Source organism: Hipposideros armiger, unplaced genomic scaffold (assembly GCF_001890085.2).
Source record: "Hipposideros armiger isolate ML-2016 unplaced genomic scaffold, ASM189008v1 scaffold_481, whole genome shotgun sequence".
Taxonomy (NCBI): Eukaryota; Metazoa; Chordata; class Mammalia; order Chiroptera; family Hipposideridae; genus Hipposideros; species Hipposideros armiger.
This window is the reverse complement of record NW_017731831.1, coordinates 847,137-869,010: the sequence shown is the minus strand read 5'-3', so window position 1 is coordinate 869,010 and position 21,874 is coordinate 847,137. Positions and strand designations below refer to the sequence as shown.

Genomic DNA, 21,874 nt, shown 5'->3' with positions numbered 1-21,874 from the left:
CTGGTCAGTGACTAATAGACAGGGAGCATCTACAGCATGGGAACGCTGGGCAAAGGGATGACTCGTGTCCTGGGTGGGACTGAGTGGGACTCATGAGATTTCAGAACTGTGAGCAATTTAAAACTTATGAATTATTTCTGGAATTTTCCATTTAATATTTTCAGACCACATTTGATAGTGGGTAACTGAAACCTTGGAAAGCGAAACTGCAGATGGGGAGGACTATCGTATAGTGGGTAGTGCTGTAGCTGAAGAACCCTGGCCAAGGGCACAGCACCCATTGCAACAAGAGGTAAACCAGCTGGTCTCCTGCATATGGGGCGAGCAGGGTGCATGGCTATCGTTAGTGACTCACTACACTGACAGCTCAGAGCCAGAGGATGGGAAGTCTTTGCAGGTTGGCAATCTCAGCAAGGACATGTGGGGTCCTCGGGCCCCATAGTGACTGCTGTTCCCAACAAATCCCCATTTTATAGTTGAAATACTTGAGGCTGAGAGACACTATTTCCTTAAACTTACACAAATAATGTGGTAGGGCATACATTCTAATAGGTCCACTTGACTCTGATGTAAATGCTCTTTTCACTCTACCACAGCCTCTAATTGGTCCCCAATCCAATCTGGTGCCTTTTCCTCAGGGTATACCGGAGGATTCTAACTGATACTGAGTATAGGCAAGGAATAATGCAGAACTTTACCCATGCACACAAACATTTCACACACAGACAAGTATAGAAGTGGGAACAATTCCTAGAAGGGGAATTCCCGGACCAAAGGCTTTTGTGATTCTGATAGATATTGCTGAATTGCCTTTCATAAAGGTTGTATCAATTTACACTCAAAAACTTTGTGAGAACCTGTTTCCTCACACCTTTAAAAATGGTGTTACCAAAATTTTCAGTCTTTGCCAGTCTCATAGGAGAAAAATAGAATCTTATCACAGTTTTAATTTATCTTATGAGAGTGAACATTTTTTTGTTTAAGTGACTTACACTTCCCTTTCTGAAACTGTTACATATTTTGCTCATTTTTCTATTATGTTCTTTTTCTTGATAATTTCCAAGAGCCATATATATATATATATATATATATATATATATATATATATAGTATATATATAATACTGGGAGTAATTTTTCTTTCAAAAATTAAATTTTCTTTCAAAAAGAAAAATAAGTTTGTTATTTGTCTTATTTATGGAAATTTTTTCCATGCAGAATTTTTTTCACTTTTATATCATCAAACTTAACATTTTCTCTACGGCATCAGAGTTTTGTGCCCTACTTAAGAAAGGTCATCTCACTTTGAAATTATACACTTAATCATTTCCATTTTTTTTCTTGTTCTATCTGGAAGTTACTATGATGTAAAGTGAGATAGGAATGCCTTTCTTTTCTTCCCCCTAGGTGGCTATCCAGTTGTACTAACACCATTTGTTGAAGATATAATATTTTCTACAGAGCTATCATATATTAAATCCCTATGTAAATATAGCTCTATTTCTGGACTCTATTTTATGTCATCGATGGAAGCAGGTGCCAGCACCGTATCACTTTAATTCTTGTTGCTTGAAATGTTTTACTGACAGGTAGAACTAACTTTGTTTTATTACCCTCTTTTTCATTATTTTTCCTGGCAATTCTAGTGTGCTTAGTTTTCCTTAAGAACTTCAGAATAAGCTTGTTTCTCTCTTTTAAAAATCCAGTTGCAAGTTCACTGGAGTTACCTTAAATTTATAGAATAATTTAGGGAGAGTTAACATCTCTATCAGTTGAGTTTTTGCAATTGCTCAGGTTGGAAACTTAGGAGTCATTTTTGATGCCTGTCTATTTCTCCCACACCCTTCATCTGATTTATTAGAAAGTCCGGTCAAGACTTCTTTCAATGTATATCCAGAAACTGATCATTTCTCATCCACTTCCACATCCCACACTAATTCAAGCCATCCTTCTTTTTCACTCACATTTCTGCAATAACTTGCTAACTGGTCTGCCTGATTTCCCTCTTGCTTAATCCTATTCTCAACACCGAAGCCAGAATAAACTGCTCAAACGTAAGCCAGATTGCCTCACTCCTCTGCTCAAAACCCTTTACACAATGGAATATTCTTCAGCCATGAGAAAGAAGGAAGTCCTGACATTTACAACATGGATGGACCTCGAGGGTTTTATAATAAGTGAAATGTCAGGCAGAGAAAGGCAAATACTATCTGATCTTACTTGTTTGTATGTGGAATCTAAGAAAGCTGAACTCATAGAAACAGAAAATAGGTTGGTGGCTACCGGGGCCAGGGGTGGAGGAAATGGAGAGATGTCGGTCAAAAGGTACAAACTTCCAGCTATAAGTTCTGGGGATTTAATATACAGGATAGTGACTACAATTAACAACACTGTATTATATATTCTTGAAAGTGGCTGAGAGTAAATCCTAAATGTCCTTAACACAAATAAAAAATTATGTGAGATGATGGAGATATTAACTAATCATATTGAGTAATCATTTCACAATGGATAAGTAAATCAAATCACGTTAAACTTACACAGTGTTACATGTCAATTATATCTCAATAAAGCTGGGGCAAAAAAATCCTCTAGAGCAGCGGTTCTCAACCTTCCTAATGCCGCGACCCCTTAATACAGTTCCTCATGTTGTGGTGACTCCCAACCATAAGATTATTTTCGTTGCTACTCTGTAACTGTAATTTTGCTACTGTTATGAATCGTAAATATCTTTTTGTTTTCCGATGGTGGTAGGCGACCCCTGTGAGAAGGTCGTTCGGCCCCCAAAGGGGTCGCGACCCACAGGTTGAGAACCGCTGCTCTAGAGGCTTTCCATCTAACTCAGAGTGAAAAACAGACTTGGAGCAAAGATCTGAAGGTGAGTTAACCATCTGAGGGAAAGCGTCCCAGGCCGAGGCAAGAGCCTGAGCAAAGGCAGTAACGCAAGAACATGATGGTGAGTCAGCAGCTGAGGCCACACATGGCAGCAGACCACAGACCAGGGTCTTATGGGCCAGTTTAAGTTAAAAATTGTTGAAAGTAGTTACCTTTGTGGGGTGAGAATTTGTAGGAGGTATGTGGCAGAGAAAATGATCTTTTTACATTAAAAGCCTTGTATAAATATTTGACTTCTTAAACTATGCATGACTTTGATAAAAATGAAAAAATTAATAAGAAATTAAAAAACATTGACATACAAAAGAAAAATTTGGAAACTAAAGAAAAAATTTAACATCTGGCATTTGTCAGCATGTAATGGTAGCTAAGCTTTTCTTTTAGCAGATGGATGGGCATTGTTGTAACCAAACTCCATGATTTCTCAGTCATGAAGATTTTAAATAACTAACATCCATCAACTTAAAACTATCTTTGAGCAGCCCCTGGAAGATAAGGACTATTTAGTGTATTCAGCATTTATCAAGTGAAATGGCAAACTGACAAATTCCAGATTTAGTGATTTTTAGAGAAATAGAACAAAAGAGGAAAAGGTTTCAACAGATATTAATTTCTTTCACTTTTGCTTAAAAAGATCATACTATTGGATAGAATTAGAAAGTGATTTTAAGAATGCAAAATAGACAGTGAAGAGAATGTAGAAATTAATAAAGTGTTTGCTTCCATTGAAACCTCAGAAAGATTACCACTGTCCCAGGATACAAGGGTCCAAACCCTATTATGTTCCTTCACAGATGAGGTGATAGTGATTCAGAAAACCTACTCTCCTTTGTAAAAACAAAGATTCAGTTTCGTCCTGCAGTAGGAGCAGCAGAATGAAGTGTTGGAGCAGATAAGTCTTCAGTCCACACATAGCAGGGCTTGTCCTCTGTAATTCCACATATTAAGTGAAAACCTTTCTCCTTATTTCTTTCTAAAAGCTGTCCTAATATTAAAACTTTCAAGGTTAACTTCTAACCACTTAATTATGAAGCAAAATGTTTTCATTTGCATTTTTCCCTCCTGTGAACAGTTTCCTCCTTTTCTAAGTTGTATTCTCTTTTGAAGTGGGCATAGAGATGGCTTGCTGCTTAAAATATCAGGTATAGTGTCTCAACAGGCCAAATCTTTGTAGAGGCCACAGAAAAGGGCATAGAAGTTAAAGCTACTAAAAGTATTCATTTATTCAGGCATTAGCTCTTATATGTTCTCTTCAGTTCATCATATAAGCAAAAATGGTCATGCAAGGATTTTCATTATTACAAACATAGTCGCTGAAAGATCCCACTCTAAATCAAAAGTTTTACTCCTCTCCTATTATACTATGCAATGTTTGCTTTATTTAATTGGTCTTTAGGAATAACGCAAATCAACAATTAATGTTCTTAGCACTTTGAACAGCACGTTATATTTTTAAAAATTGAATCTTCCTATAAAATTTGTTCCATCTTTTGTATGCTCCCATCCATGGCTTTCAAACTCTTTTTCACCATTACTCACTTTAAGAAATAAGCTTTACATAGCACCTACACATGCGTACACACACAATACCCTTACAACATGTAGGATACACCAGTATTTTCTGTTCAATTCTCTTCTCTTGCATTCCACTAACAAAATTGCAGGTAAAGCCCCTCAAATAATTTCTTCACTAATGGATCATAAACTGCAGTTTGAAAATATTTTAGATCACACATATATCACTTCCTTATTATTCTGTCACATAATTGAAAACACTGAAATTTAGAATCATAGATTACCAAATAATCCCTACCCGATGATGCCTTTTGTTCTGTTTTACTTTGTGAAATATCCAATGGCAAAAAAAAAATCTTATGACATGGCATGATTTTTTTTATTTTTAAAGCTATCACAGCCTGCCCTCCGGAAACACTGAACAACTCCTTGCCCTTTGTTCTCTTCTAAAACAAGGTCCAGGGTTGGCACATCTGGAGTAGCAAGCAGAGCTTTGTGAAGGCTTGAATTACCCAACTAATCTAAAATGTTGGGGCCTGTGAAGAAATAACATGGAATGACTGATAATGCTAGAAAAAAAAAAAGAGGCAATCCAAAATGCAAGTTTAGTAGCAATTTCATTCCACAGAATATGTATACATGTTACAAGCAATACTTATCTTCAGCTGTAACTTTAATTTCAATTACTTTTCATTTTGAGAAGTTCTATCTGGTTCTTTTCCAAATCTGCTTGATAAATTTGTTTCTTGTTCCTTACTCAATTTCTTCCAAATACTTAAGAGTCTGTGTAATATAAACATATTCTTGAGGTTCTTATTCCCCTACATTTCCTTTTGACAGGCTCTTTCAGTGCCTGGCTTCTGTGTACTGTGGTTTTTTACTGTGAGCATACATCCTGTGCACTCCATATGTGGGGCTTCTTTGGGGGGTGGGGTTGAAGGTGGGTTCTTACAGAGATTTGTGGTCATTTCTGCCAGTTGCCCAGAGGCTCTACCCATTTGGCACCACTTTAAACTAAAATCCTAGCTTGAGGGGTTTTTAATTTATTTTTTTTATTTTTTAAGATGGCCCATATAGGGAGGAATTTGGGCTGAAATCCAAGTAAGAGGTTAACATGTTATAAGTTGTCAGGAGAGTATGTATATTTACATTTTCCCTTCCATCAACAACAAAAATTCAAGCCAGGAACTTTTCCTCAGGGTTCCCACTGGGGGGATAGGTCGTAGTGTCGTGCATGGTGTGTGCGTGTGCATGCATGTGTGACTTCTTACCCTGGGCTAACACTAAACGTCATCTCCTGTGTTCCGGGCCTCCTGAAGCTTGAAAACGAAACCTGTCCTTAACTTCTAGGCTCAAACTTTCATTTAATTTTGTAGACTCTGACTATTCCTTACGTTCGTGTCAGCCCATTTAAAAAATAGTTTTTAATCCAACATTCTGAACAGTTTCTACTAGGAGAGCACATCTTGCACCGTACAGGTTTATAAACCAACAATTCTCTCTCAAATCATTTGAAATAAAACATGTAGATAAATCACTGTTAATTCAGATTTTATTGCTTATTAATTATGTCTTTCCATACAATTTTAACAGACTTTGAGAAAATACATTTGGGAGTGTTACACAGATGATGGCAATATTGATGAGAGAATGTTCAAGTGTTTTACATAAGGTAGTAAGAGGCACCATTGCCACCATCACCCCCGAAATTTGTACATTTTATATAAAAAGTAAAAATAGTTCATTGGCATTTTACTAGCATTATTCTTTGTAATGTATGAACCGTGATACACCTGAACAATTTCAGAATCTTCTGAGCAAAACTAAGTATTTTCTTCCACTAGCAGATGTAGAGTTTGTTTCTCTAAAAAACAAGCAAATTAACAAAATAAAAACTACACACATAACCCCAAAACAAGTCAGCATATTCCAATGGCCCTGAATTTTAATGTTTCTCGCTATCATATTAATTCAAGAAATAGAATGTGATTCACCTTTTAAAAATGAGATTAAATTTCTTTACCATAATTATACTTACTTTATAATTCAAATGATTTAACTGAAGCCAATGTTAACCCAGTAGAAACCATGAATACAACTCAAACTGCTCTTATGGAAACTTCTTTAAAAGTTAATTGTTTTCGGCAGGTTGGTTAAGAACCGGCTTGGGATACCAGAGGGCCCCGGTTCGGATCCCACATATCAGGGCCAGTGACACTGCCCTCTACAGCTAAGATGCTGAACAACAGCTCGACCTGGAGCTGGGCTGCCGTGGGTCACCGGTGACGGCGTAGGCTGCAGTCCCCTGCTGCAGTGGGCTGCCATAAGCTACCATGTGTAGCTGGCAGCCAGCATGAGCGGCCAGCAGCCAGCGACTGATGTGCCTCGCCCGGGAAGAGCGCAATGATAGTGCCAACTTGGGGCCAGTGAAGCAACCTCCTCCACAACTAGACTGAGGAACAGCAACTTGTCTGTTCCCCTTCCCCCGATTCCCCAGTGCTGTTCCCCTCCCCCAATTCCCCAATAAAATCTTAAAAAAAAAAAAAAGTTAATTGTTCTCTAAAAACTCAGACCCAAGCTGCACAGGCATAGACTGAAGAACCAACAATCTACCTTTCCAGATACCTCAGCAATAGTTCTAAGTGTTTTTAAAGCTGGAGAGGATATACAGAATCACTGTAAATCTCACATAAACATCAATAACTCCCTGGTAAAAATGCACTGATAGTTTCCTCTATTAATGATTTAAAAAAAAATCAAGCATGTGCTACATTTCAGCATTTGAAATACTTCTATGTCCATTATTGCAAAGTTGCTTAGGTTGAGAAATATATCTAAATACTTGAAAAGCCACAAAACTTTAAATGTGGTTTTATGTCAAATCATTTAGAAGACTTCAGTGACCAAATAACTAAAAATACACAACAGCAGATAAATAGAAATTTATTAAAATCATTGTTTTCAACAATACAAAAATTAAATATTAAGGCATCCTTTACTTCCATCTTGGTATATGCAGCAAAGAGAAATGTTTTAAATAGGAACCAGCATCTATTCAGATGCTTTCTAATGTATTTGGCAGATTTGTTTTTTATATTCTCCTATTCCACATACCACTGAAAGCTTTCATGATCAAACACTGTGACCCAAACCAAGAAAAAAGTATGAACTGATACTCATTTATTACACAGTTCACCCTTGAACAATAAAAAGGAACAACAAAGAATATTATGAGTAAAGTTCAAATACCAGTACTTAAATTTCTCTGAAGCCATTTGTGCTTCAGTAATTAAGAGAAAGAAGAGAGGACTTTATTAAGACGAGAAGCCTATTAATATGGATTGCGCTGCAGAATAATTGTGCACTCAGTATTCTGTTCCATTGGGATGAGAGTTTGAAAAGGCCTTCATACTTCTTTAAAAAAAAAATCACATCCACTAGAATAAGATATATAAATTAACAATGATTATTTATTATTCTCCATATTTGTCCATTGACAAAGCTCAACCGGCTTCAGAAAGTATACCAAACAGTAACATTTTCACCTTTTATTAAGGCAAGTTTGTGAAAATAATTTAATATAACCAAATCTCTTCACGAACTTTCAGCTTAAAACATTTTTGTTGTTTTTTTACATAGGAAACATACAAAAAATTGTTTTATAAAAAGCTACCTCAATGCCATAAAAGAGTAATGAAAGATTTTGAACCCAGTTTACTTTTTAAAGGATGTTCTTCCCTTGTCTCAAAGTCCAAGCACTATTCGTCATCTTTAGAGCCAGTTTTGCTTAACTACAAAAAAAGATAAAAAAGATATTCAACAAGTTTAAGCTCTCGTATTATTTGAGTTCATTTTTTTCACTTAATATCAAAAGTAAACATTTATAGTTACTAGAACAGACAACATGGTTCAAGTAACTTCAATCACCTCCAGCTTTCACCATATGTAACTCCACTTCAAACAGGATTCTTTACAAATATAATCCCAGCAGAACAAAGGGGGAAAAAAAATCCCTTGAAGCTTCCCAAAAAATAAATTGGAACCAAGAATATATAAAAGGCACCATTTATAAAATGAATGATAGCTTCTATTTTTGTCTTTTATTACAAACAATAAAATTTTTTAATTTTTAAAAATTTTCTTGTAAAACTCTTTAAGGTTTATTATCTTAGTCAGACAATTCTTAAAGTACAGCTTTGAAAATGTGATAAAAATCTTAAAAGGAAATTTTTTTGATAAAAATCTACAGCAGGAGTTGACAAATTGGGGGCGGCAGGGGGGGAGGGGGGGTTGGATAAAATTACCAAAGAATGCAAAGGCAATTCTGATTGGAATAAAGACCCAGCCACTAAGAAATTCCCATGGAACCCAAATCCTAAGAACCCCAGAGAATGTAGGAAGCTGTGAAGAGCAAAAACTGCTAAGTGTAGTGGGTCCCAAATATTTTGGCCCCAGAACCTCTTCTCACTCTTAAATATTGAAGATACTAAAGTTGTTTTTTTTTTTAAATGTAGGCTATACCTAGTACATTTGAAATTAAAACAGAAATTTAATTCATGTAAAAATAACAATGACTCAAAAATATAATGACAATAAAATAACTTTTGTTAATACCATTTTTTAAACAAAACACTGCATTTTCTAAAACAAACAAAACTTAATATGAATTTACATTTTTGCAAATCTCTTTATTATCTTGCTCAGTAGAAGACAGCTGGGTTCTCACTAATCTGTTTCTATAGTAAGGCAGGTATAATGGAAGACAGCTACAAGAACACAGCACAAGTCAAGAACAAATGGAGTTAAGACAAAAATGCACATACTTAGATCTTAAACCTACATACTACCTTAGAAAATTCTGGAAAATGCAAGAATACAAAAGCACACATTCTATTAGTGCTCTAATAGAAGAATATCAGTGATGGCATCACCTCGTGTCATGCAGGTTCTGTAAACTTCTCTGTACACTCATGAGAGAATAAGTAAAAACGGCAAACGACGCCTTAATATTATGATGCAGATGGTTCTGACCTTGCAGACCCCCTTGCAGAGGGTCTCCGGGAACTCCCAGGTGGAAACCACTAGCTTAGGGCAATGGAACTCTGAGTCCAAAATGTAACCTCCCTCTCAAAAATATCTTCTCCCCTCTCCCAAGAGTACTGGATTATTTAAATTTTACATTCTTTTATAGCCTGAAATCCTAATTTATATTAACAAGGACTCTCAAAAATAAACAAAAAATTTCTGGAGCCAGGGAAGGAGAAGCACTATCACCTTTAGGGTAATCAGAGTATTTTTCTTCTCACTAACAGCTGTGATCTGCTGCTCTGAAATGATGATTCTCATTCTGATTGAAGAACCTGCTCATTCTGGAGCGGGGAGCATTTTAAGGAGAGAACAGACTTAGCTGTTGTACGGGGACACCTAGGACAACATGAAGTATCGATCAAGCATCAGCGGAGGGGGCCCGAGTGAACGGCAGCATGCCAGAGAGCCCCCATCCACACAGGCATACATCTCGCACAAGGAGAGAAGCACTGTTTCTTTATTCCCATTGTAGCACATGGCTCCCTACTTCCAGGTAATTATTTTTGTACTAGATTCTAGAAACACAAAGATTATTTTAAACAGTTTCTATAGAAAAGGCATCCCATGGCCCAAACGGCTGAGTTTAAATTAACCATATTTGTAGGTCTTCACTAAAATCCTAATCTTGAACTATCCTGGGATCATATTAATTACTTCTCAAAGCAGTATTTCATGAAGTTCTACAAAGAGAATTCACTGTGTTAATTTCTACTAAGAAATCAAAGCATTTCTTTCTGTGACTCCTTCCGTTCTATATTATCACTAAGAGTCATATTTAAACATGTCCATTCTTAAGAGGTACTTACATAAGCAGTCATACTTTATTGTAGTTATACAATTCACTTCCACAGATTTTTCCATTATCAAAAAAAAAAAGAAAGAAAGAAAATCTAAAACTGAGGGTGTAGAGAAGAGAAGAATGTGAAAGATATTTAAAAAATACTTACATGCTGAATGTAAAAAAGGAAACAGACATCCCAATGAAATCCAAAGGTTGAGGGGGGGAGAAAATGGAAGATATAAATTTCATTATTTGATGACAATAGTTATAACAATTTTTTGAAGGCTAGAATATAAAAATGATATACCTTCACTACATCAACCCAGTTCCATCCTCGAGGAAGTTCTCCTTTGTGATCTAAGGGATAAAACAATGGTAACTTTATTTTTAAGACCAATCAGTAATTTCATTAATATACTAATAAGACTTACATACTATGATGAACAACAAATTGATAAGAATTTAAATTACACATGATTGAGTTGAAAAAAACAGTCTATCATCATTGCAAATGGAAAGCACTGTTCCCCGGGGGATGCTCGCCAAGTATTCCAGGTCTACCCATTTGATGTTCCCCTATTTCCATTCAAGACAAAACCTGATACCAAGGAAAAAATATGAAGGTGAGCTGGTAATGCCAGGAAGAAAAACTGATCAACTTACTAGTTTCATGCACTTGCACAAAATTTTTACTGCTTTATAAAAGCTGACTGCTTAAGTAAGAAGCTGTGTTATTAATAGTTTACTGTTTCATGAGTTAGTGTTTCACACCAGGAAGCTGGGCTTAAGACAGGAGGCCTTGTAAACAAACGTTTGGCTTCAAGACTAAGTGGAGGCCTGGTCAACTTATTTATTAACTGCTGTGCTTTGAGATAAAATATTCATTATTTAATCTGATACATTTTAAACAAGGCTTTAATCTGTTGGAAGTGCTTGAAAACAAGTTTAACTCTTACATATAAATTTATAGTTTACAAAGTGATTTTACTTTTTTAGTCAAATATTCAAATTTAGAGTAGTTTAATAAATACAATCTAAATTTGTTTCAATTTAAAAAGGCTTGATTTCCTTTAACTTGATGTATCTATATGTCTCATTTTATAAAACTTTAAAAATGTGTATTCAAAACAAATACATTGATTTTACAGCAAGGGAAACAGAAACTAACCCCTCGATTCTTGGAGAGAAGCAATTTTACTGGAGCTCAATTTTACATGCTACTAGTTCTTTTCTTCTTATGTGAATACGAATCTCCTCCCACTAATTACCGGTTATGAGGGGCATGGAGGTAGAGCTCCAATTTTGGTAAGTAAAACTTATCCATAGTGCCATCCAATGACTGTCCCATTAAAGCTCTATTTAGAATACAAGCTCCAAGTCACAAACTCCTATATCACAATTATAGGAAGAGAATGACTTTTAGGTGGGCATCATCAAGGAGACAGGGGTAGGGAGATATTAATAAAAGGGAATGACCACAGGCCCTTATGTATGAAAACAACAGGTAATGAACTGACACAAATGCTAAACATTCCAAAAAGAGATGAAACAAAATTCTAGAAAACAGACTTTTCTGTAATGGCTAATGATTTGCTGCTTCAGTTGTTTATACTGTACTTTAATGCTGCTTTGACATTAGGTATAACGGATTCTCAGATTTTTTATTTCACAAATCATTTCAATTTCAAAAATGTATTTTGAGGGCCAAAGCAGGGTTGCTCTCTTTTTATTCTGCCACAGACATTAAACAAAACACAACAACCAAAAAATCGACCAACACTTAATAAGAGAAAGGACATTATTTTAAGCCTCCTCAACAATGTATTGCAAAAGGGTCACTTCTTCTCAATAAAGGGAAGCTTGTAACCTCACACCAATAATACATACATATATAGTCCTAAGTATATACACACACCTGTATACGTATATAAATGTATATATGCACACATGGTAATGTCCTCACTTTCCTTAACTGGAAAAAAGGTGTTTACAGATTGATACTGATTTGCAAATTTTCAGGTTAAATGAAGAAAAGGAATAAAATATTATTGTTGATATGAGCTAGAGTTTATAATACTCTTCTAAAGGTCCATACCAAATGACTCTGGTTTAGGACACACAGGAATTCTATTCTTAAATCTTATTGTTGTTGTATAAATAAGTCAACTACAGATAAAAACATTAAATTATTTATTGTGCTAAGATTTAACGGCATACCAGGCTTTATTGCATATGAAAGCTATATTTCAAAAAAACTTCAATAATACACATATCTGCCATAGAAGTAAACAAATAGGAAAATTCTGAACACGTCAGAGAGGGTACAAGCAGGACACACATTTGCATACTATTCTAATGTTCCACAGATTCCAAGACTCATTTAAAGTTATTTGCCACTCATCTACCTTCTTCTCAAACGGTTATCTCTTGTGGTGAAATGTTTTGAAGTATTTTCAATATACATCTGTGATAAGACAGTCTCTGATCCAAATGTTCTAAGAATAAGGAGCAGAGGCTAATCTTCTAAATGTAAAAATACTTATTCAGCACCCATATCGCACTAAAAAGCAACACATTTATTTGTTATAAAAGAAAAAAACTAGCACGAACCTGTTTTATCTGCTAGCTTACGTTTCTGGGCTTTTGAAAGTTGTTCTTTTTTGTCTTTTTTCTTACTTGATGGGGCTATATTGGGAGTTTCAACTGAGATGATATTGCTTACAGATGTCTAGAAAAAAGGAAAAAAAATTCTTAAGACTCATGCCTTAAAACAGTGGGTCTCAACCTTCCCAATGCCGCGACCCCTTAATACAGTTCCTCATGTTGTGGTGACCCCCAACCATAAAATTATTTTCTTTGCTACTCTATAACTGCAATTTTGCTACTGTTATGAATCATAATGTAAATATCTGATATGCAGGATGTATTTTCACTATTACAAATTGAACATAATTAAAACATAGTGATTAATCAGAAAAACAATATGTAATCATATATTGTGAAATATTTATAATTCATGAAGTGTCGTTTTACCTCCAATACTGCTGCTTTCAACACAGCAGCTGCTTTCTACACAGTAGCTGCTCTCTACATATGTGTGACTGGTCCACATAAGTACATTATGGCGCCAACCCTGTCACATACACCTGTATTTGTACTGGGTGTATGCGATGGGGTTGGCTTGATGATGTCATCACGCCGGGTACTCGTATGTGGGTGTATCTGCATGTGGGCGGACCCGCCTGGAGACGGATAGAGGAGTGGTGTCTTAGTTCCTAAGACCATCAAAAATATGTGTTTTCCGATGGTCTTAGGTGACCCCTGTGAAAGTGTCGTTCGACCCCCAAAGGGGTCGCGATCCACAGGTTGAGAACCGCTGTCTTAAAACTTACGGAATTATACTAAATATGGATACATCCTGAAATGAGTTAATCATTTTTATATTTGTGAAGTAAATGAATCCTATATTGTTATATTCATTTATAAGTTCAGGTGACCTGAGCACATTACTGGTTTCATTCTTCCAGAAGTTCCCGCTGAAGGACACATTAATGTTGTGTTTATAACGAGGTCCCTGAGGAAGAACGCCTGATACCAGCATTAGGCTGAAGCTCTGGAGTTCTGAGGTAATTTTACAATTTAGTTTATTTGCTATTATTTGGAGATTTAAATGTGTCTTTAGAAAAATCTCATGTGCCTACCAAGATTATCCTGGTTCCCTGAAGAAATGAAAAAAAAACAAACTTTAAAATATTTGGGTCTTTGTAGTCACAATTTATAATAGGCAAAATTTAAAATGCTTACTAGGTGTAAGCTATGAATGTTGTACCTATATCACTCATTTGGTCCTTACTGCAGTCTTACAAGGTAGATACCATTATAACTGCCATTTTACACATGAAGAAACTGAGCATAGTAAGGTTAAGAAACTTGCCCAAAGTCACCCAGTAAGTGGTACAGTGACGATTTGAACCCACGTGGTGTGTGGCCCACAGTCCATGAGCTTAGCTCCCACCCTCACTGCTTCTCCAGCTACCTCTCAGTGTTCTGTGCTCCACTGGGAATGTGAAAGCCGGAACCGCTTAAGTATAAGACACGACCTTTGCTGTCAAAAGCTTACAACTTGAGCCTCGCGGCACCGCTCCCTGCTTACAATCTCCACGCCTCGCCCCACTGCAACATGGCAAAAATGTCCAGCCCTACAGAGACCAAGTAGTGCATTGAGTCTCTGCTGTTTTCCACAAGTATGCTGGAAAGGATGGTAACAAATGTACTCTCTCTGAGACTGAGTTCCTAACCTTAATGAATACACGCCTGGCTGCCTTCACAAAGAACCAGAAGGACCCCGGTGTCCCTGGCTGCATGATGAAGAAATTGGACATCAACTGCAATGGGCAGCTAGATTTCCAAGAATTTCTTAATCTTATTGGCGGCTTGGCGGTAGTTTCCATGACTCCTTTACCGGTTCCCAGAAGTGTATCTGAGGAGCCCTTGCAGCTCGCCTCCAGACCACCCCTTCTGGCCTCCTGATCATCGTCTCCTCACAGACCACACATACCCTGAGCCCAGCGCACCCATCACCCCATGCAGGCTACTCCTGCTGGTAGTAATAAAAACATTATCATTTTTTAAAACACACACTGGAGAATCAGTAAATTTGTGCAAGGGAGGGAGAAAAGTGGGAAGAATGTAAATTGGATTGATGAAAGCAGTTAAAAGAAGCTGCACAGTAAATAGTAAAAATGCATCTTGGGTGTACATATAATCATGACTAATGATACCAACAGAATCATCTCTAAATTACTCAGACTAATGGAGAGATATCACTTGTCATTATTCACTCGTTAAATATCTATTCACCCCTACTACAGGTACTGACATAGACTCTGGGGGTACAGTCAGCAAGACAGGGAAGGTCCCATCTTCACTGAGCTTACTTTCTAATGGGGAAAAAACAATGAATGAATAAACAAAGGGGGAAAAAAAAGCTTACAGCTTGGTTCACAAGACAAAACTCAATACTGAAAGTCTTTCAGTGCAGGACTTGGTGCAAAGGGGTCTAATACATAGATGCTTTTGGTCACAAAAGATGATTATTTACTAAAATAATGCTAGAAAAAAATAATTTTTTTTCCTATTTAATAAAGTCTCCTGAAGCTGCAACATCTTCAAACTGAACTGTGGCAAGACTATTTACAATTCAACAATCCTCATAAAGAAAGTCACTTCATACGTATTTTAGCTCTCTTTAAGAAGTCCTCTATCTGAGCTATATGAAGAGATCAAATACATTTGAAAAATATTTGATTCTACAATATCTCAGTTTTGGTCGGCACATGAAGTAGTTTCAGTCTTATAGAAAGGGTAAACTCTAGAGACTATAATTTAATTTTTAAAGTTACACAGACACTAAGAAATCTAAAATTGATTGTTCTTACTTAATTCAGATGTAAGTTACTTTAACACAAAGTCTCCTTCCAATTTTTAAAAAATAACTAGTAAAATTAATTACTAACAGTAAAATCAAAACAACAAAAAAGTCCAGCAACAAAGAGCCGCACACTCACCGTAGAATTAATGGGATGGTGATTCTCCATGAACTGCTCTTTGTTGTCCTTGGCGAATTCAAACAACGTGTAGGTCATGGCGGTGCCGAGATTAACTTCCACCGCTTCCTGCAGCTTGGCTAATATGCTCTGCTTTACAGCTGGGGAGCTACAACACACAAGAAATACATTGCTAAGAGCAAAGTGTGAGAGTGTTAAAAAAAAATAAAAGAAAAAGAAAAAGAAACACTACTCACATGGTGTTGTTAAAAAAAGCGTTCATAGATATAATTGGAGGTGTTTGGGGATATGTTTCTGTCCAGGAAATTTCTATTAAGAAGGCTTTGGGATCACCGTTTTCACCTATCTGAAGAAAAGGGAAACCTTAGGCTTATAAAAAGTGATGCAAAGACAGAATATTAAATTATGGTCTTTAAAACAATGAATTCTTTCCAATGCTCATGATCAGGTCAGAAATATAATCATTTGAAAAGTTCAGGGGTTCAGGCTAAGACTCAGCAGAGGGTGGGGACAGTATAGTCTGACTCGTTCCTGGTCTGAATTAACAACTTTTGTTGATGTCCATGGCCTGTCTCTCTGACCAGCCCTCTATCTTTCTCCAGTATCAAGACTTGTTTAATCACTTGGTGAAGGTGATATTCTCCAGCTCTCTTCAATGTAAAGGTATCTTTTTCATTTTGTCATTAAGAAGTAACCTGTGGGATAATACTACAAACCTGTGTATATCTGGTTTCTCAATAACTTTTCACCTAAAGGTTCTAGCGTCCATTAATGATCCTTGTCTGAAACAATCATTACATTGGTGGTTGCAAAATGGTGGTTTTTCTAATAAAACTATGGAATGAATGACTCACGAATCAGCATGTGATCCTTGAATAGGGCTATACTATACTATTTTGAGTATATGTTCGGCTTTAAAAAATTTTTATTTTTAAACAAGAGCAATGCCATTTAAAAATTTTTTATCCCCAATTTTTACTTGATTCACCTTTATTTTCTGATGACTAATTTTTTTATTTCCACCCCTTCACCCTCAATCACACCCCAATACCAACATAAGGTGAGGCTTACAAATTAGCCAAATAAATTTAGGGATCTGTTGCTATAACTATATAATTTGATTACCTGCATAATGGTTGTCATCGATTTATGCTCATACTTTAAATGGAGAGGTAATTAAAACGTAATAAAAGTTACTTGCTTCATGCAATCGCTAAGTCCTTACTCAAGGTGCATGTAGCAACAACTGCTACAATCCCCACACCATGCTAGACGCCAACGGCACAAAGACAGAGACAAGGCCATTCCTGTCTTCAGGGAAGACAAACATTCAGATAAATCGCTAAACCGTAGGATGACTAAAAGTTCAAAAGAGACAGAACAAAGTATGAAGAAATGGGGAATGGCTGATTCTGCTTTGAAGTTAGGGGAGAGATAGGAGACATGACCCCACCGTGTCACACAGGAGGCTTGAGTTAGGTATTAAAGGAGAAGTAGGATGGATGATGGATGAGCGGTGAGGGGAAGAGTAAATGATGTGTCCCAAGGCACAGTGTTGGAAATCAGGTAGGGAAATATTTAACAAGCCGTTATGTCTGATGGATGGCAGTGGCTAGGAAAGTTTGGAGAGACAGTGTGAATCAAACAAAAGGGCCCTGAATGTTAAGCTAAGGAATTTAATCCTCATTCTATAGGTAAGAGAAACGTGGAGAAACCTTGATAAACAAAGGAATGGGATTACGAATTCTGTGTTTCAGACAGCTAACTGGTAGTCTGTGGGAGGGCTTCAATGTAAGTGTGAGGCTGAAGAAAGAACAGAAAGGGGAGAATCATTTAAGAAGCTACTTAACTAGTCTGCACAGGAGCTGAGGGGTCTGACTGGGACACAGCCGGAACTATCCCCAGGTCCTTTAACTCTCAACACACCATCTCTGAATCTCATGTTCCATTCCCCTTAAATCCAGACTATGGGTCACACCAGAGTGTTCATCCTATAACACACACACGTCCTACAGCAGTCTGCAGGCTGTGCTCAAGAAATAACTGCTGCTGTTAACAGAGACATTTAGGAAAGTACAGGAGAAGCTCAATCTCCCATTTGCTAAGGGGAGGGTTGAGGAAGTCGGGGGAGGCGGAGAGATTCAAATAGAAGGGCCTAGGACTTAACTCCATTATTAACTTTGGCCATTAAAAGTCTCTTTGTTGTTACATACATGGAGATGGTGTGAGAACTGTTGCGCTTGAAAGGGAATTGAGAAGAGCTGAGCAGAGAGGAGAGTATCTAAAGGAGTTAACTATAAATAATTTACTTCCTGTGATAGTCTATAATACTCATGTATAAGGATCACGTCTTATACACTTTATTTGAAATGATGACAATGTTAATAACCACAAATCTTTACCAAACAACTTTCCTATACCACTATTACTTACAATCATTTGGATAAATGGTTTACATGATCAATTTACGAAATAAAATACTGGTACTGTTTCATGATGAAAACAGTTATGAGTGATGACTTCCATTTTGGAGAAAAATCGACAGTTCACATATGTAAAAAATAACACAAAGTAATAATACAGAATTAAGAAAAATCAACTTTTCTTGACTATATCATAGGGTAGTAAAAAGAATACTAGACTTGGAATAGAGCTCTGGATTTCAATAATAATATTTATCAATATCAGCTTGGGAAGCTATGATTGAGAGGTTATCTTTACGATTAGAAGGTAAAAACCATATAATTCATAAGGTTTCTTCATTTCTAACATTTTATAATTCTGGTACAATAAAAAAATTTTATCTTAGTTTTTAAAAGTTTCTGAATTATATTTTCAAAAACTAAAAATAATTCATGTCATGGTGATGTATTTTCATTTAAATGCTTCAGAAAATCCAAAGACATAATAAATTGAAACCACTAAATTTAAAAAAGAAAATCAGAATTTTTAGCAACCTTTAGTCTTTTCTAGCAAAGTAGTAAGTGCTCCCACTCATACCATGTCTTACCCTATATTGAAATGAAACTGGACTTAATTCCCGGAAACTTTCATCTCCTTCATATATGGAACGTAATGCTTCCAGTTCCATCTGAAAGAAATGAATCAAGTTAAGTTTTGTTTAGTGGTATAAATGGATTATAAACAGTCTTCAGTTTTTGATTCAGGTCCACTCAACTAGTTAAAACTTTATTGACTTACATGGACTTAGATATTTATAATAATCGTGGATATACCAACAAATCACAGTAATACTAATACCTCCTTCAAAACTGTGCCAGGCACTGCTTAGCATTTTACAGTGTATTATCTCACTTAATTCTCCCATCAATCCTGTGAAGATCTTATAATTTTCTCCTTCCTAACAGGGTAAAATAAGATTATCATTCTGCCAAAAGGTAGTCTGGGTGCAGAAAGAACATGAAAGACCATTACTTATATATATGATTTATATTTGTAATTCTTCCCACAGAATGATACAAAACTTGAAAAACACACTTACGGGCAATAAAAGAACTTTGAAACCATGATAGGAAAAGGTTGACAAGGATCTACTTAGGATGGCAAAAAGGACTGAAAGAGAAAATGTAACTAGTAATCCTTGTTTGGAAATATTTCTTAGAACATTGTGGGCTTACAAACCAGAAGACTCAATCGTTGTTGTGTCTTGAGAAGAGAAGCAAAGAAAGACTGCACTTGGATACATATTTTAGTTTCAAAAAAAATGCATGTAATGAATTCTACAAACTAAAGATAAGTGGATTTGATCTATGTGGACAAAATTATAGAATAGATTATTAAAGAAATAGTTTATGAGTACCTGGGAGAGTAAGTAGTTCCTAAAACCTAGTAAGCATATGAAAAACAAGATATATGTAATGTAAACAACCCATCTTAGGGTAACTTGATTGGTACATTAAGGAAAGATACTAAACAGTTTACCTGGATTCCAGTAAGGCTTTACAGGGTTCTCTTGCTATTTTTACAGAAAAAAAAATAGGAATTCAAACTGGATTCAAGAATAACTGAGAAGATTAGATTGGAACAAACAAACTTACTCAAAATATAGGGCTACTCCTTCTGTCCTTACTCCTTTCCCATATTTTAATTAATGACCTAGACAGGAACAAAACTTGAAGGCAGGCTTGCTAAGTTTGTGGATGACAATTTGATGGGATAGTGAATGATGCTGGTGGCAGAACAAGAACTCAAAAAGTCCTTGAAAAACCATCTAACAAGATGAAACTTCTCAGGGTCAGTAGAAGAACTTGTCCTTAGATACCTAAATATACAAGCAGAGGGTGAAACACACCGCTTTGCGTAAAGGACTTAAAGGGTTTTAGTTGACATTAAATCTAACTGTAGAGAACAATTTAAAAACAGGACATAAATAAACTTAAAATTTGTCCACAGACACATGATTTCAGAAGAACTAAAAGCAACGGGCACGGAGAAAAGCTAAAAGGAACCATTTAGTATAAAAGGAGTCCTGAAAAACTGGGCAGAAAAACTGTCTTCAAAGATCTGAAAATCAGTCACATGTAAGAAGAATGTAATTTCCTTGTTAAAATGGAGATCCCTGGGCTCCACCACAGGAATTTTGTTTGAGTAGATCTGAAGTACTGTGCAGGCACCTGTTTTTCTAACAACCACCCAAATGATTCTAAGGCAGTGAGTGGCCCATGGGTCAAACTTTGAGAAACATTACACTACATGCTCCTGCTTCACTGTAAGAACTGTTCATGTCTTGACTTAGAAACTCACCTGGCAAGAATATCTTAGAAGGGATCCAGATATCAACTCGTTTGTTGGATTTTGGGTCCTTAAATAGCAACTTCTAATCCAGAGATTTTATTACATCTATCGTGTAAAAGTGCTTTCGAGCAATATATTCTAAATGAATAGTGAACTACTACTTATCTTGGAGACTCACTCAGATTCTAGCCCTGAACCTTCCACTGTGCCGCCCTGGGGAAATTGCTTTACCTTTGTAGACTCTTCTCTTCATAGGTACACATTACAAAATTGGAAGGTTCGCCTAGAGATGACACGTAGCATCCCCTCCAACTTTGGTATATGTATGCTCAAAAGAGCTTTCGTACCCACTGGACAACTATCGGATGGATAAATGATTCCACCAAACAATGTGGCCAGAAACCGGGGACACTACTGTCATAATTTTCCTCCATCAGAAATTTAATTATGTCTCTCCCTACAAGCGAAGAAATTTTAAAATTTAAAGGTGATCGGATTCCAACCAGCATAACTCAGTTCACAAGAGCTAAAACAACACACAGGATTTAAGGCGAGACAAGTGCACCAGGTTGCGGACCAAGGACACTCATTCTTGCTATTAAGGAGACCTGGAGCGACCTCGAAGTCTACAAAACTTAAAACTGCGGGGGGAGAGGAGACAGAGGCGGACGCTTGCCTGGCCTATGCTCGCAGAGCACCGGTCAACTTGGGGCACCCCAGCCAGGCTGTCTGCTGTAGGGGTAGGGGCGAGGCCACGCGCGGGGCTGCGCGTCAGTCGTCCTCCGTCGAGGCTGGGGCACCACGCCTGCGCGGGGACAGGGGCGTCCAGCGCCGGGGACTCACCTCCTGGTCCTCGTTGGCACTCATCGCGCCGGTCGCGGGGCCCCTCCTGCGCGATCGGCGTTCGCGACTACTAAGAGAAAGCGCGAGCAGTGGCCCCAAGGCCGGGGCGTCCTCGTCCCGCGCTCTCAGCTGCGAGAGGCACACCCTTCGCACACCAGACGAGAGTCACGCGTCCCCTCCCCGGCCCTCCCGCAGCGCGAAGCTGAGGATCCGGGGCCGTGGGCTCGGAGCCGGGGACCGCAGCAGGTGGGGCGCGCTTGTGTCTAGGACGAGACAGCGGGGCGGTAACGACAGAGGCTCCGCCTCCTATTCCTTCTCACTTCTTCTATTGGCTCCTTGTTTCTCCGCCCCCAACCCCTGCTCCTCTAGGAAATGGAGCGTCTTCCTTACGTTATGTGGAGTAGCGTAAAGTTCCGTGAGGGCGATTGGTG

The 21,874-nt window shown here is 37.2% G+C and overlaps 1 protein-coding gene across 3 annotated transcripts; it reads right to left on the bottom strand.

Moving 5' to 3' along the window:
- Positions 1-5,950: 5,950 nt before the first annotated feature.
- Positions 5,951-21,719, bottom strand: RWDD4 (RWD domain containing 4). Of its 3 annotated transcripts, XM_019666969.1 has the most exons (9): positions 21,444-21,719; positions 18,856-18,936; positions 16,082-16,191; positions 15,846-15,993; positions 12,889-13,006; positions 10,586-10,635; positions 10,445-10,447; positions 8,128-8,200; positions 5,951-6,273 (listed from the first exon to the last, which is right to left on the bottom strand). In XM_019666969.1, the coding sequence occupies exons 1-8, from the start codon at positions 21,465-21,467 to the stop codon at positions 8,168-8,170; spliced, it is 567 nt and encodes a 188-aa protein (XP_019522514.1). In that variant the 5' UTR covers positions 21,468-21,719; the 3' UTR covers positions 5,951-6,273; positions 8,128-8,167. The 3 variants fall into 3 exon arrangements, with proteins under 3 accessions (XP_019522514.1, XP_019522515.1, XP_019522513.1); XM_019666968.1 differs by lacking the exon at positions 5,951-6,273 and having other exon boundaries at positions 7,340-8,200; XM_019666970.1 differs by lacking the exons at positions 5,951-6,273; positions 21,444-21,719 and having other exon boundaries at positions 7,337-8,200; positions 16,082-16,187; positions 18,856-18,938.
- Between the last annotated feature and the right edge of the window lie 155 nt (positions 21,720-21,874).